The following is a 16165-nucleotide window of genomic DNA, read 5'->3' on the forward strand; positions in this document are numbered from 1 at the left end:
CCACCCCCCTTTCGGTCTTTCCTGTCGCCAACTCTCGTTTGAACCCCAGAACCGCCCGCGCCCCTCCTGGTCCTGCCCACAGCGGGTCCTGGGGAGGGGAGGGGGACACGGGGAGGGCAGCGATGGGCAGAGGGTGACACTGAATTTGCAACTGGGATGGGCAGTGGCGGCAATTTCTTCTGGCTGTTGGCAGTGTAGAGCCTTCACCCAGCCTTCCCCCCTCCCCGAGGCACGAGGGGTGGGACGAGGACCTTTCCTCAGCCACCTGGGGCAGGGATGGGGCGGCCTCGTCCTTCCCTCCTCCCACCCCAAGGAAGGGACGGGGGTGGGTGCCGGGCTGGGAACAAAACAAAGACACTTGGTTCGTGTTGTGGTTTAAGGAACACTTATTTCTTGGCAAAGTACTGGGCCCTGGCGTGGCAGGAGGTGCTGCAGGCAGTGCTCGGAGAAGGCACGGGAGATTCTGCTGTGCGTTCTGAAAGGGAAGGGAAGAAGAACCAGCCCAGCCCACCCTGCCCCTAAAACCCCCGCTGCTCCCAGGGGTGGAGCCGGGCAAAGGTGATGTCGTACAGCCAGTCACAACCAGGTTCTCTCTTCTTCCAACCAGGCCAAACGGGGTGAAGGAGGGAAGGAAGGAAGGCAGCGGAGCTTCCTCCAGCCCTGCCCGCCTGGTGCCACAACCCTGGGGAAGGAACTCAAGCAAAGCAAAGCCTGCCTCCTGCTCAGGGCCATGGATCACCAGAGGGGCAGTTCAGAGCCGACTGGGGCCTCTGCTCCAAAAAACAGGACTCTCCCTCAAGGGTTCCAAGAGGTGGAGGTGAGGCAGGACACAGGGTGAAGAGATGACCTCCAAAAAAGCAGCAAGTGAGGCCGAGCCTCCAACAGCACCTTCCCTGGAAGACCTGCAGCCAACCAAGCAACTGCCACCTCCTCTGGCAAAGCAGCTCCAGGAAGTCAAGGGTCCTCCACTGGCCATGGAGCCTCCCCCCTTTCCCTGGGATAATGAGACAGCCTAATTCATCCCTTCCACCACTCGGGAGTTGGCCCACTGTGCTCTCAGTGCCCCGATGCTTGTTCTCTGTTCAGCCTGGTAAAGCTTTTGGTGGGCACAGCTGGAGCATCCTCTGAGGCCCCTCAGCATTCCACTGGAGCTGCCACTCCAAGGCTGAAGGATTATTTAACCCAACAGCCCAAATTTCTGCCAGAATGGGCAGAAATCCCCCTGCTCTCGATGGCAGGAGCCATAAAACCTTGGCAAAGCTCCCACCAAGAGTTTCACACCCAATCAAGAGCAGCAGAGAGGCCTCTCTTAAGATTCCCCAGGAAGGAGCCACAAGTCTCACAACCATGGTTTGGGGTTTTTTTCCCCACCACTTTTTCACTGCCAGTTCACCTCCACCTTTGTAGAAAAATCAGAATCTTTTCCATCCAGCAAAGTCACAGCCAAGTCACCTTCATTCCTCATCTACCAATTTGGAAACAGAGAGAGAAAAGTGTGTGTGGACACACGGAGGAGGAGCTGGAAAGGTCAGGTACCATTTTTCAAGGTGGAAGACTGGTGCACATCCCTGTATCTCTCAACCTGTAAGTAAACACCTTCCCCTGGCTGGGTTTGGTTGTTTATTTCTTAGTTTTAGCACTAGAGTGCCGACTGCCCCCACTTCCCACTGCAGAGTTCCTGGGGGGCAAATCCCACGAGCAAAGAACAAACCCCAACGTTAGAAGAAAACCCTAAAAACCACAAGTGGAAAAAGAAAAATAAAATAAAAGTCACAAGTGCAGCCCAGCCCTCGGGCTGAGGGTGGGCATGTAAGACTACACCAACTTGAATTTCCTTTGATCATGCATTTTGCAAAGTGAACCCCCCCCCCCCAACAGACAAGACGCCTGGAGCCCAACTCTTGGAGAGGAAAGAACCTGGCTGCTTCACCTGGGTGAGTACCACGGAAAACGAGGGATGGAGATGGCACAGTTGTTTGGCTTCGCCTCTCTCCCAACACCCAGCATCGTGGTACCCTGGTTCCCACTGCTAACTCATGGTAAAAAAACAAAACAAAACAAAGAAAAACAAACAAACCCCCCGGAAAAAAAAAAAACAAAAAACCACCCCAATGATATACGTATGAGCAGTTTGACACGAGGTGTGAGCAGTTACTGGTGCCAACGTCACACCGGGCGAGGGGCCGAGGTGCAGGAGGAGGAGGAGAAGGAGGAGGAGGAGGAGGGGGGGGGTTCCAAGTTCTAAGGTCAAACCGATGTCTCCAGGCTGTGGAAGGGGCTCTCGGGCTCCGGGACGGAGAGCTCAGCTCGATCGCTGTCCACTGCATTGTTATTTCTGTTCAGGGCTGGAGGCCCACCCAGGCTCCCCCCACCGCGCTTCAGGAGTCCGTCAGTCTCGGGGTCGTCTTCAGCGCCGTCAAGGAATGGTGTTCGAGGCTCGTCTTCCTCCAGGATGAACTCTGGGTGAGTCATGAAGTTATGGATGGAGCTTCTGGATTCGGGTTTCTCGAGGCCTTCGTACAAGGAGCTACGGAACGCATTCACCACTTTGATCTGCCGGGAGCGCGGGGAGGGGGGGGCAAAAGACACGGGTTAGTGGCGGCTCCGAGGGGCCAGGGCGCCCGGGAGGGAGGCAAAATAAAGAGTGAGGACACGGTAAAACGGAAAAGCACAACCACGACAACAAGGTCACCACCACTGAGCACACAGCTGGGCCAAACTTGAGAGGTCTATGGTGAACTAGGAGGGCCAACACGGATCAGACTCAGGCACTGGGGGTGTGTGATGGGGGGGGGGGGATCGACCGACTATGGGGCGACTTCAGAAGCTGCAAGAAAAGACACAGAACGACTCAGCCCCCACCCCCCCTCCTCCCCCCAGATCGCTCCGGATGGATGGAAGCCAAAATGCATTAGTTGTCATTACATGTGCACAACGCGTTTCGTGGGGATGGACGAGGACAACAAGGTGGAACTACGACTCAAAAAAGAGGTGGGTTAGACAAACAGCGGGTTCCAAACACTCTACCGTGGGAGCCATGGGTGTGTTTGCTCTAGTTCATGGCTAGACCTACGGAAAGGAATGGGCTTTAAAAAGGTGTCACCAACTTTTCAAGCCCATGGGAAGCACCAGGTCCAAGTGGATGCCAAGATCAGCAAACCCAGCTAAACTCGAGGGAAGCCAGATCTGCGTGTGGTTCCCCACGCAGCTGGAGCTCTGGATTCTTCCCTACACCAGCATGCTGAAGAAGACCCACTGGTTTCCAAAGGCAGCTAATTTTGTTGGATGCTCTGCATGAAAACCGCTCTCTTTGCTTGGAATCCCAGCCACGCTCCTGGGAAACCCACGGGGCAGCTCCCCCGAAAGCCAACGTGTTACAAGCAGGAGATCCAGAGCCTGGTTTGGACAAGCAGGGAATGGCTCTGCTACCTCCACTGCACTGGAAGGGTCTGGAAACAAGCCTGTGTGGTGGCTTGCAGTGGATTCACTGCTCCCTCCAGGCCCTCTGGAAATCCAGCCTTGAACCCTTCCAGCTCTCACCCTCCCTTGCAGTTGTTAGGTCAGATCCAAGGATTAGATCCAGGGTCTTGTGAGTTTTATGAAAGCAACAGAAGCCTTTGCTCCATTAAGCAGAGTTCATCTGGGGCCAGGAGATCTGCTCAGCTCCTCCTGTCCCAGGGAAATGCCTCCAGACCACTGTGAGACCTTGTTCAGCTCCATGGTGGCTCATCAGCCACCTTCACCTGCTCCCAGCACCTGAGGAACCCAGTCCCCACCCCATCCCAGTCACCTGCCTGCTCTCCTTGTGTTCCCGTGGACTGAAGCTGGGGAGGAGATCCACAGCTCCCACAAAAGGGGTGGGGGAGCAGCATCCCTGTGCTCCACCCCAAAGAGCTTCCCCATCACTCAGCCACGTGCAGAGCTGGAGGGAGAATGATCCAGGTACCCCCTTTCTGATGAGGCAAATGAGGAGCCCTTCTGAGTCCCCTCTGCACTTGGCTCAGAATGGTGGGGCTGTACTGTGAGAGTGGCATCCCCTGGCACAGGCATCTCCTGACACATCCCCTGGCTGGAAACAACTTTTCCCCCAAGCTCTTGCACACACACACACACACACACACACACACACACATGGCACAGCACACAGATGTGAGCTGGAGACACTGATGAGGAGATGAGTGTGGGCCAGGTACCCCCTGGTGCTGGAGCACCAGCTGCCCTGCAAAAATGGAAGGTTGGTGGAGATGGAAACAGAAATTCAGAGCTGGGTTTGCTGCACTAACAGCACAGTAAGAGCCTGAGTAGAGTCAGTGTGAGTGCACAGGATCACACAGGCCATCTCCAACCCAGGCTCTCTCAGATCTGTCACATCACCAGCATCTTGAGAACAGCACCTGCAATCCCTGCCCCCTAAAATGCAGAGTGCACTCAATCAAGTATAACCAACTCAACCAGGCCAAGGAGAGCCCAGGGACTGCCAAAGCAACGAGGTGGTCAGGTCAGCCCAGTACAGGCTCAGAGGTAGGAGCAGCTCCCCATGAGCCCTCCCTGCCCCACCACCTCAGGCACTCGAGCCCAGCCTGTCTCTGCCCCCTCACTGCCTGCAGCTCCACCAAGGAGCTTCTGCTGCAGCTTTGCTCGGATTTTCTTCCTTCAGCCATCTCCATCAGCAGCTGCTGTGAAATGAATTCAGCTGTTCCCTTGTCAGAGGAACAGAACAGCAAGGAAATGTGTTCTGAATGAGCCAGGCAGTGCAAACAAAACCCAAACCCTCCCCTTTTCCAAGCTGGAAGCCCCCCTCCCTCCCTGCTCACGCCTCCTCTCCACCTGGAACCTTCACACAACCTCCAGGCTTGGAATTCACTCTCCTGTCACACCATTCCTGCAGCACCACGATGTGCTGGGCAAACCCCACTGCTCACAGGGAGAGTGGAGCTACATCCTCTGCACGAGGCCAGAATCAGCTCCACTGCTGACCCCTGGCTTTGCCCAGCTCCTTCACTCCAGGGCAAAATTCCCAGGGAGAGCAGCCCAGCTCTGCAAACCATCTCCAGAGGGCCATTCCCTCCCTGTCCACCACCCCAGGAGGGACAGAGCAGCGAGGCTGCCGAGGTCCAACCCTGGAGAACTCATCCACAGGAGTGCAGTGGGGGGGGGGGGCAGAGGGACACCGTGGATCCGTGTGGAGGGAAGAGGAGCTTTGGGAGAGAGGGAAGCAGCAGAGGGAAATAAAGAAGTCCAGGCAGAAAACAGAGGCAAGACTTGGAGACCTGGGTTAGCTCCTGGAGGATTTGCTGCCTGGAAGGGCACGAGCTATCCAGGTTATCTATTCCCTTGCTGCAAAATCTGGGAGGAAATTAATGCACAGACTGCAAAAAACCTGCATTTTGGTCTTGGTTCTCCCCCCCCACAGCTCACTACTCTGAGCCCCCCCTAAGCAGGTTTTCTTCCACTAGAAAGCCTCAGGGGTGCCCAGATGCAGCTGGGAGCAGAGAGGCAGCTGTGCTGCTTCAGAAACACTGGGGTTAAACACAATCAAATCCAAGCACCAGAGTCAGCTAAACAGAGAGAAAACAAAATTATCCCAAATTCTCTCTCCTCCCCCACAGTGCATAAACAGTGGAGACTGAAAGCTATTCAGAAAGCCACCGAGGGTATTTCTCTACTAAGAGGAGAACACGGAAAGTGACTGTGCAGTAAAAAAGCCAATTATCCAGGAAAGACACACAACCTACTCCCAGCCTGGCACAGCCTGCAGAGAGAACTCCCCCTCATGTGCTCCCCAGCCCCAGCCACAGGCACAGAGAGGGGCTCTGCACCAGGGAGGGATTATTTTGGCCTGGAAACCCACTGCTAGATTCAGGATCCTGCTTTCCCGCTGGAAATATCAGTGGTTTCCGTGCCGTCTGCGTGCACAGTGGGGCGTCTGCACACACTGAGGACCAGCGTGTGCAGCACAAGGTGGGTGCTGAGGGTGCTCTGGCTGCCCCCACGGAGCACCACAGGGCACCCTCAGCCCTGTCCCACATGCCATGCAAGCCCCCAGGTGGGGCACAGAGGCTGCTGGCTCCCAAACCAGCTCTGGCCCAGGTGAGCAGCCCCGGGGTGTCACCACGGGCCGGCTGAGCTGTGGTAAGGGCTGTTCACAGGCCCCATCCATCCAACCAACCAACCCCCCCACCCACGGCAGGAGCAAATCCTGCTCGTCCCACGCCCTCCCCACGGCTCAGCCAGCCCTGCAGCGCACTGGGGGAAGGTCCCAGAGGCCACTCTGCCTCCAAACAGATTTTACAGCTGCAGGAAAGCAGCGCCTCTGCCCAGCCCTGCCATCCTGGGGCCGGGCAGAGCCGCAGTGCAAAGAACCAGCAGGGTCTGGGCTCAGTGCTGGCCCTTCTCACAGCAGTGCTTTGGGCTGCTCGTGAGCACGAGGTTCTTTGAACCGAGAGCTGCCAATTTCTGCACCCCTCAGGAGGGTGGACTCAAAACGTCAGCCCTGCAAAGGAGGAGAAGAGGTAAAAACGGAGGAAGCGACAAGGACTGGGGGGGGAAACGACCAGAAAGGTCAACTCGTTAAAGGTGCAACAAAGCATCAAAACCATGGGGGTTTTTTAACGCTTTCCCGCCCCATCCTTCATGTTGGGAACCAGTGTGCGAGTCAAGGTTTAGAGGGAGAGAGAACAGGCTGGGTTAGGTGGGTGCAGGTGCTCTCTGTGGTTATTAGAAGTCATGCATTGTAATAGACTATCACTCACTGCCCGCAGGAGGAGATGCAGCAGCAGCAGCAACAGCAGAAGTGGTGGGAGTGGAATTGACGGAGGAAAGAGCTACATGGGTTGGGCTAGAAACATTTTTTACATCGTGGTGCTGGCTCACGATGGAAGGCTGTCTCCTGAGGGCTCCCTGCAAAGAGGAGGCGCCGGTCTGGAATGTGTAAACTACGTCCATCTGCAAAGAACCAGAGAGTGAGATAGCGTCGCCCGGGCAGGGACAGGGGCAGGGGCAGGGAGGGAGGGGAGCAGGGGGGTCGGGCAGACACACACACAGACAGGAAGGAAGAAGGAGGATGGACAGGTGGGGAGGAGGGAGGAGAGAGCCCCCACCCCGTAAGCCCGCACCGGGTTGGGCTGGTGTTCCAGGGAGCAGAGAGGTCACCTGCCAGCCTCTGCCCCTCCCCGGGGAGTGAGAGCAGCAGGAGTCACCCCACCACCACCAGAGAGACCGTGGTGGGAGGGAGTGACAGAGGAAACACCTTAAGTTATCCCAGCAATCTGCAGCAGGAGCAGAGGAAGAGAGAGGGTGGGCAGAGGTGCGAGCTGGCAGCCGGTGGGTCCAGAAAACTGCACTGGCAAAGGGTTGGTGGTCCCTCAGCCCCGTTGTGGCGTGTTCAGCTGAGGGGGCTGAATCCTGGCACACACCACGTGCCGACAGCAGGAGACATTTCAGCCCCTCTCCCAGGCTCAGGGCTCTGGAGCAGAGCTGGAGGGGGCAGGAATGCAGCAAGAAGCATCCTTGGTGGGGGGGCCACAGCTCTGTGGGTGTGCTCCGAGGCCAGAGGAACCAGGCAGGATCCAGGTGCCACCTTGGCTTCCCAGACACTTTGCAGCTGGAGTGTCCCCAGCCCCAGTCTGATGCCCCTCTTCTCCCCAGTGCCCCAGGCTGGGCTGTGGGGAAGAGCCCTGTGCTCTCATCCAGACACACTGAGTGGGGACAGAAGCCCCCAGATGCTCAGGCTGGGCTTGCCTGCTCTGCTCAAGGGCACCACAGCCAGGAGAGGAGTCCCTAAAGAGGCTCCAGGATGTGCATCCAGGAGTGTTTCTCATGTTTCAAGAGTGAGGGCTCATCTCAGCCCAGGTCCACCACACCTGCAGGGAGATCCCTGGGAGGCTCCAGGCTCACCTGGCTGCTGGCACTGCAGCCCTTTGCACCTCCCAGACCTCCAACACAGCTGGACTGCTCCCAGAAGAGCCTGCAGCTGCCAGCACATCCTTCATGTCAGGGAACCACTGATTTCCAGCACTGCCCAGGCTCCCCAAAGAGCCCCTCACTGCTCACAACGAGCAGGGAAGTCAAGTCTGAACTTCACCTTGAAAGCATCAAGGCAACATCTCCCGGAGCAGAAGGAAAGTTGCTGTGGCACAGCCCGGCTGCTGTGCTGCCCCAGCCCCTGTCTCTGGGCCTTTTTGCTTTTCTCTGTCTGTCAGAAGGACAGAGAGGAGGCACAAAGGTAGCCCAGCAGCCCTGTGTGCCAGGACACTGGACATGGAGCTTTCCCCCATGGGACAGCTCTGCCCAGGCCTCCAGCAGAGGTGAGGGGCTCTGACCTCACTGCAGGGAGGTCTCCCAGCCCTGCCCAGTCTGGGGTGGAAAAAAAAAAGTCCTTTCAGGAAAAAAAAGAGAGTCATGGAAAACCAGCGGATGTAAAAAGCATATTAAGAGAGAGATTCTCCTCCCCTTCTGTGCTGTGGGGCCAAGAGCTCCTGGTGAGGAGCACAGAGAGCTGGCACAGAGGGGTGGGCAGCAGCCAAGGGGCTGTCGGGAAGAAAAGAGAAATCAAGGAGCAAGACCAGAGATGGTCTCGTGCAGAATGAGCCCTCCTGGGCATATCCCTCCCTGGGAACAGCATCCCAGCAGTGACCAAGAACAGCTCCAGTGCTGACCCACTGCACGACAGAGCCTGGGGGGCTCCATGGACCCCACACACCTTCTGAGCAGCCTCCTCTGCTGCACAAGGTGCCCAGCAGGGCTCTCTGCCCTCCATCAGAGCAGCTTCTCCCCACCCCGAGACATCCCCAAAGCCAGGCTGTCCTGGTTCCCCAACCAGGACAGACCCAGAAAGGCACAGGTGGTGGGAGAAGTCTGGCCCAGGAGGTGATGGCCCCCTCCGGGCAGCAGCAGTCACCTCTTTCCAGAAAGATCCCCTGGAGGGAAAGAAAGAGAAAGAGAGAAGGAAGAGCCCCCCCAGTCCCTGCTGCCCCCCTGTACCTGTGTCTGTATCCTGTTGAGACCCCTGAACCACAGGATCTGCCCACGCCGCAGCTCCATCTCCGCGTGGTCGATCTCATCCACGTCTTCGGGCAGCTCCTCCTCTGGGATCTCCTCCTTGGTGATGCCATGTCCAGCTTCCTTCAGGAACTTCAGGTGGCTGGTTGGGACAGTGCAGATCAGCTGGGGAGAGACAGGGAGAGCGGCTTCTTAGCCTGAGGCCGTGGGAGCAGGAGCCCACCAGCCAAGGGGACCCAGCTGGGAGACAGTGGGATGAAGCAGAGACATCAGGAGTGGATTAGTGACCTCCCCTCCTCACTGCTGGGGTGGGATGGAGCATCACCCCCTTCCAGAGCTGCCCTGAATAAATACTGGGGAGAACAAGGGCAAGGGGGCAGTGGGAGGGAAGGACTTGGAGCAGGTTTTGGACGCTGGCTCTTACCTGGCCCCACAGGAGCTCCCCAACTCCGATGAAAATACACCAGAACCACTGGCTCAGGGTGAGTCCAGAGCAGCTGAAGGGCTTCCCACCAAACTCCACAATGATGATCTACAGCACAGGAGAGAAGAGTCACACACTGGGGAGCTCCAAGGGCTGCAGGGCACAGCCACGGCACGAGAAGGTCCCCTCAGGTCACACAGCTTTACCCTCATTCCTGGGATTACAAGGGGAACAAGGACCTCACATCTAGGCTGGGAACTTTATGGGACACCAGAGGCACTGCCTGGCACCTCCCAACACACTCTAGAGCCCGAATCATAGAATCACAGAATGGTCTGGTTTGAAAGGGATCCTAAAGACCACCCACTCTGAACCCCCTGCCATGGGCAGGGACACCTTCCACTAGACCAGATTGCTCAGAGCTCCATCCAACCTGGCCTTGAACGCTGCCAGGGATGGTTCAGGTGTTTGTGCCACCAAGAAGCAGCTGCAGAAGAATCAGGGGCCACACCACCCCCAGGGCCTCACCTGGGCTGCAAAGGTGCCCAGCACCACGGTGCAGAAGATGGGGTTGCGGTAGATGGACTCGAAGACGTTCCTCTCGCCGTGGATCTTGCGGGCGTTGATCTCGTTGAAGAGCTGCATCATGACGAAGGTGTTGAAGACGATGGTGTAGTGCTCGGTGGGGGGCGAGTGCAGGGGGGCGTTCCGGCCACTGTCGATGTCAAAGAACTTCTCCCCTGAGCACACAAGGGCAGAGGGGAGAGGCTGAGACCCTGCTCTTTACTTCTGCTCTGCGCTGGTGCAGGTGGAATTAGGATTCCCAGGGTCACCCAAGATCCCCTGACCCAGCTGGAGTCCCCTGTGCCACCCCTCACTGAACCCTGAAGTCCTGAGAGAGGTTGAAAAGCTAAAACCATCTGTGCATCCAGAGGTCTCCAGTGGAAAAATCCCTCTTCACGTCATCCCTCTGCTTCCCACCCGTCATTAAACAAGCCCCATCCTGGCCAACACGGGGTCACCGAGTGACAGCTGAGAACAAGGGTCCCCTCGGGGAGACACGGTGATTGCAGGCAGGGCTGGGACTCTGCCCCTTTCCCTTCTCCCCTCCCGCCATTCCCTGGGGCTCAAAGCTCACCTGCAAAGAGCAGTGTGAAGATGATGGTGAGCTGGTACACGGCGTGGCCCAGGATGTTCTTCATCATGGTGCGGGAGATGAGCGGCTTGTTGCGGCCGTAGGGCTTGCGCAGCAGCAGGGACTCAGAGGGGGGCTCTGTGGCCAGGGCTAAGGAGGCGAAGGTGTCCATGATCAGGTTCACCCACAGCATCTGGACAGCCTTCAGGGGGGAGTCCTGCGGAGAGAAGAGGGGGGAGAACACGTCACGCCACCCATGGCACCCTCTTTTCCCTCCTCCTAAAATCCTCTCCAGGACTGCACTAGGATATTTAACACCCTCCTAAAAACGCTCCTGACACATTTCTCATTTGCTCAAAGCTCCCTGCAAGGCTCCACCCAGCACCTGGCTCGTGCTCACAGTCCACAGAAAACCTGTTAAATCCCCCAGTTTCCCGTCCTGTCCCCTCACCTGGGTGATGCAGGCGCCCGTGAAGGCCACGATGACGGCCACGACGTTCACAGTCAGCTGGAACTGCAGGAACTTGGAGATGCTGTCGTAGACGTTGCGGCCCCACATGACGGCCTTGACGATGCTGGTGAAGTTGTCGTCGGTGAGGATGATGTCCGAGGCCTCCTTGGCCACGTCCGTGCCTGCGATGCCCTTGGGGGGCAGGGAGAAGCGGTGGGGTGAGCCACGGAGGGAGCTCCACGCTCGCCCTGCCCTGCCTGGCTCTGCTTCTGCCCAGAAACAGCCCTCGAAAGGAAAATCCGAGGGAGCCAGCGTAGCCGGTGCCAGCCTGTGGTCGCCAACAGCAGAGCGGAGCTCCACGGCAGCAAAGCCTCCAAGGACAGACACCAGCTCAGCCCCAGGGCTCTGAGTCAGCCCTGCCCTCCTCCAGCCTGTGCCTGTGCACGTGCCAGGCAGGGCCACGGTGCAGCAAAGCTGGAAAACACCTTCCTCCTCCTGCCAGGGAACACGGGCACCCCAGGCTGGGCATCCCAAATGAAGGAGAGGTCCAGCAGCCCGAAATTCCGGTGCCTTCTGCCCCAGCAGGGGTGAGGGCGGCCCCATAGCCTCCCAAAAAGCACCGGACACGGAGCCCTCGGGGCGCTGGGCTGGCTGCGATTCCCCCCGCGGGCACAGCGAGGCGCTCGTCTTGCAGTAATTAAATGCACCCAGGCCATGCCCGTAACGAGCCCATCCCCTGGTGCTTTCCCAGAGGAATTCTCTTGGCGTTTGCCAGATCCCATCCCATCTCAGATCAGGCTGTTGAAGGGCACGAGCTCCAGAGGCACAGTCCCCTGCTTTCTGCTGCTCACCCAAAAGGCTCCAGATTTTCACTTGGGTATTTAACACATCCCTAAAAACACTCCCCCAAAATTTCTCACTTGTTCAAAGCTCCCTACACGAGCTCACAAGGCTCCACCCAGCACCTGGCTCCCACTCACATCCCTAAACTTCAAACAATCCACAGGAAACCTGTTAAAAACAACAGGTTTGTTTTCCTGCTTCTTTCACACGGGGCAAAAAAGAGCAGCAAACCATGAGAGCAGAGCTCTCCACTGTAAATAAACCCCCAAAGCCAGTGCCAGCAGCATGCATGGAGCTGGGGTGAAGAACTGCAGGGATAAACCGGGCAGGTCCCTGCTCTGGGGGCTCTGCCAGCGCCGTGTCCATACCATGGCAAACCCAACATCTGCTTTCTTCAAGGCTGGGCCATCGTTGGTCCCATCCCCGGTCACGGCCACCACCTGCCTCTGGTCACCAACGGTGCTATCAATAATTCCTGAGAGGGAGACAAGCAGTGCAGAGAAATTAAACCCCAAGGACAGGCTCCCAGCGTGGATTGTGCTGGAAAAGCAGCCGGGAAGAGCAGGATGAGCTCACCTTTCACCAGAGTGTGCTTGTCAGTGGGGGAGGAGCGGGCAAGCACCCGCAGCTTGGGCCAGATCTTGTCCAGCTGCTCCTGTTCCACCTGCAGGACAGAAACAGGTGAGGAAGGGAAGTGATCCCTCTGGAATATTCTGCCCCACCAGAGAGCAAACTCCAGCTGGGACAGGACAGCACCTTCACCCCCAAGCACCCTGTGTCTGGCTGGGTGAGCACCTCAGCAGAGGAGGGAGTGCCACCGGGGTTCAGGCCACCCACACCCTCCGCAGAGCAGCGCCCAGGGCTGTTCTCCCACCTCTCCCTTCTCGTTGCGGATCAGCCGGTTGAACTCCTTCCCCTCCAGGCACAGGAAGTCCTCCCCTGGCAGCAGGATGCCACACTTGGTGGCGATGGCACGGGCAGTGTTGATGTTGTCCCCTGTCACCATCCGGACGGTGATGCCCGCACGCTGGCACTTCTGGATGGCATCCGGCACCTGGGGGACAAGGGCAGGGTTTGGGGGGGGGGGGGAACGCAGGCAGGGAGCTCAGTTTGCCACTGGGTATCCCAGGAGCCAGGCAGCTCCTCTCCCAGCCTTCCTAAAAGGGTCTGGCAAGGGCTCTGCACCCAGTGCCCCGGGGGAAGGGAGCCTCGCTGCCACCTCCCTGTCACACCACGGCGCTGGGTGCCGAGGCACTGCCAGGCCACCATAAGAACAGGGGCATTTCACCCCCCACACCCCCCCACCCCACTCCAGCAGCACTAATGGGTTTATCCATTATGGAACGGTGGGGGAAGAGGATATTAGTGAGGAATTGGCAAAATCGAATCAAGGGCCTCCAGAGCCAGTGCAGACAGGGCATCTGTAATGCAATTCCCAGAGCCAGATGCTTGGACATCTAATCAGGAAAAGATCCAGGCGAGGCAGGAGCACGGGGGGCAAGCTCCAAATAGGAATCCAGAGGCAGGAATGAGGGGGGTTATTGCATTAGCCCAACTGCCTACTCAGCACCCCCACAGTGGGGGCAGCAGCTGAGAGGGCCAAACCAGCTCCTCCAGCCCTGTCCTTCTCCAGCACCCCCATCGCTCCTCTGTGGCGTTTCTATCCACCTTTCACACATGTGGAACCAGCCTGGCTTGGGCACAGATCCCTGGAGCAGCTGGGGTGGAAAGTTTGGGTGGAAACACCCTGTCACCAGGTCATTTTGTCCAGGGATGGGAGAGAAACGCCAGCAGCTGGTGGCGTGGGGCACTCCTGGGTGGACACAGAGGAGGTGCCTGGGCTCCCTGAGGGGCTCGTGGTCCTGAGCAGCCGGGAAAGGGATGCCTGGTCCCAGAATGGTGCAGGACAGCTGGGGCAGAGCAGGGTCAGTACCTCTGGCCGCACAGGGTCCTCTATGCCCACCACGGCGATGCAGGTCAGGTCAGACAGGATCTCATTCTCGCTGTCCCAGTCTGGCTCAGCGTCCCCAGGGAAGTCCCGGAACGCCAGGCAGATGGTCCTCAGCCCGTGGCAGGCCATGGGCTCGATCACCTTCTTCACCATCTCGTCCCGGTCCTTCACCTTGAACACCCGGGGGTCGCCGTTCTTGTCCAGGATCTTGGTGCACCTGAGGACGTGAGGAGGGTGAGGGTGACCACTGGTGGCACGTTCCCCTGTCACCCCCTAACTGCAAAACGGGGCCATCCCCAGACCCACAGCTCCCCCCAGCCTTCCCAAAGCCACCCAAAACCAGTTAAACACTCCGCAGGGCAGCACCACCCGACAGTCACCTCCCCTCTCCACCCCTCACCCCGCAGCCCCCCAGAGCAGCCCCCCAGAGCAGCGAGAGCCCAGAGCCCCCCGGGCTGGGGCGAGAGGGGACAGTTACTTGCGCAGGATGATCTCGGAGGCCCCCTTGCTGTACATGCGGAAGCCGCCGGTGCTGTTCTTCAGCACGGTGCTCATGGACTTGCGCACGGAGTTGAAGGTGTAGACCTTGTAGAGCTTCTCCTCGGGCACCTCGTTGCGCACGGCCTGGTAATCCTGCTTGAGGTCCAGCACGAAGCCCAGCAGGGCACACTCCGTCTTGTTCCCCACCTGCCGGGGCAGCCCCCCTTCCTTCTCGGGCGGCTGCAGAGGGGGAAAGGAAGGGAAAAAAGCGATGCCAAACCCGGTGACGGAGCCGCGGGACGGCCGGAGGACACACGCGAGGGGGTGGTGGTTCCCCAGCTCACCAGGATCTTGGACGTGTAGGCCGAGTTGATGGCGACGCCGTGGACGATGAGGTCCAGGATTTTGGGCAGGATGGCTTCGGGGTCAGGGATCTGGCGGTAGTGGGTGTCCCCCACGTAGGCCTGCACCACGGTCATGCGGTTCATGGTCAGAGTGCCCGTCTTGTCTGAGCAGATGGCGGTGGCGTTGCCCATGGTCTCACACGCATCCAGGTGCCTCACCAGGTTGTTGTCCTTCATCATTTTCTGCAATGGGCACCACGGCCGAGAAGGTCAGAGCCCGCAGCCCAAAATTCCATGCCCAGCGACCCCATGGCACCACAGCCTCACCTTCACGGAGTAGGCCAGGGAGATGGTGACGGCCAGCGGGAGCCCCTCGGGCACGGCCACCACCAGCACGGTGACCCCAATGATGAAGAACTTGACGAAGTACTGGATGTAGATGGGGGTGCACTCGGCCAGCCAGGGCCGCTTCTGCACCCCGAACGTGTCGATCACGAAGTACAGCACCAGGATGATGACGGTGATGGCTGACATGATCAGCCCTGGGGGCACACGAGGCAGAGTGAGGGGATGCAGGGCACACAGGGGACACAGGGGACAGGGACAGCCCTTCTCCACCCCAGCTCTGGGGTGGCAGCTCGTGCCAGGCCACCTCCACTCACCTGCCTTCCCGATCTGCACTGCCAGGCGCGTGAGCTTCCCTTGCAGCACAGACTTCTCCTTCTTGGGCACCTTCACCTTCTTCTTCTCCTTCTCCTCATTTTCCACCCCTTCCTGGCTCTTCAGGGGCTGAATTTCTAAGGCCACACCATCCTGAGTTTTAGCTACAGCCCAAGGGCAAAACAAGACACCACGTGTGAATAGGAGAGAGACCGGGAAACCCTGGAGGACACCACTGAGAAAGATGGTGGTGGGAGAGAGAGAGAGAGAGGAAACCCAGACCAAGAACCATTCCCGACGACACACGCATCCGAGCACATGGAAGCTCCGTGTCCCAGGGCCCTGCCACCTCCCTATGGGGCAGTTCTGGGTCATCTACCCTAGCTCATGGATAAGGGATCCTCAGAGGTGACACTGGCACCGGTCACAACTCTAAGGCAGCGCTGCAAGAAACCCTCTGGCCAGGTTTTGGGGTGGAGACTGGACTCACCCAGCCCCTGACCCTGCAGCAGACTGGGAGCGCTTTGTGCCGAACCCAGAGATGCTCCAGTCCCCCCAGTCCCTTGATGATCATCCCCACTCCCCCCCAGTGCCACCTCTGCAGTGCCCTGAGGGCGGCTCAGCAGGGATCACTCGCCAGGGAAGTGACTGAGGGGGTGAGATGGAGGGGATGGTTAGAAATTCGGATGGAGATTGAAGAGGAGGGAACCAGCTCCTTGAATCCCAGCCCTGAGCCATCCACCACGCATTTAGGACCCGAGACAGCCAAGCTTCCTGTGCCTACAATTGGTCTAGTCCAGCTGAAAGTCTGCACTGGGGAAACCCAAGTCTGGAAGCTCTGGAGAGGGGTGGGAAGAGGGTGGGAATCCCCCTGAGA

At 58.5% G+C, this 16165-nt stretch overlaps 1 protein-coding gene across 5 annotated transcripts in view; it reads right to left on the minus strand.

Moving 5' to 3' along the window:
- Nucleotides 1–1366: 1366 nt before the first annotated feature.
- ATP2B4 (ATPase plasma membrane Ca2+ transporting 4) overlaps nucleotides 1367–16165 on the minus strand; it is a 43305-nt gene continuing 28506 nt past the window's right edge. For 2 of the 5 annotated variants that reach the window (XM_027903010.1, XM_027903009.1), the window contains 15 exons: nucleotides 15291–15452; nucleotides 14956–15170; nucleotides 14629–14871; nucleotides 14283–14524; nucleotides 13787–14021; nucleotides 12728–12907; nucleotides 12430–12517; nucleotides 12222–12328; nucleotides 11011–11202; nucleotides 10563–10776; nucleotides 9953–10164; nucleotides 9425–9532; nucleotides 8983–9165; nucleotides 6753–6945; nucleotides 2228–2553 (listed from right to left, as the gene is read on the minus strand). In XM_027903010.1, coding sequence (XP_027758811.1) covers nucleotides 2528–2553; nucleotides 6753–6945; nucleotides 8983–9165; nucleotides 9425–9532; nucleotides 9953–10164; nucleotides 10563–10776; nucleotides 11011–11202; nucleotides 12222–12328; nucleotides 12430–12517; nucleotides 12728–12907; nucleotides 13787–14021; nucleotides 14283–14524; nucleotides 14629–14871; nucleotides 14956–15170; nucleotides 15291–15452 — 2600 coding nt within the window. In that variant the 3' untranslated portion in view covers nucleotides 2228–2527. Of the gene's footprint in view, nucleotides 2554–6752; nucleotides 6946–8982; nucleotides 9166–9424; nucleotides 9533–9952; nucleotides 10165–10562; nucleotides 10777–11010; nucleotides 11203–12221; nucleotides 12329–12429; nucleotides 12518–12727; nucleotides 12908–13786; nucleotides 14022–14282; nucleotides 14525–14628; nucleotides 14872–14955; nucleotides 15171–15290; nucleotides 15453–16165 lie in introns of all 5 variants that reach the window. The other 3 variants (XM_027903008.1, XM_027903007.1, XM_027903011.1) reach the window with 2 other exon arrangements.

Source organism: Empidonax traillii, unplaced genomic scaffold (genome assembly GCF_003031625.1).
Source record: "Empidonax traillii isolate 1590-97213 ecotype Southwest subspecies unplaced genomic scaffold, ASM303162v1 scaffold925:size245191, whole genome shotgun sequence".
Taxonomy (NCBI): domain Eukaryota; kingdom Metazoa; phylum Chordata; class Aves; order Passeriformes; family Tyrannidae; genus Empidonax; species Empidonax traillii.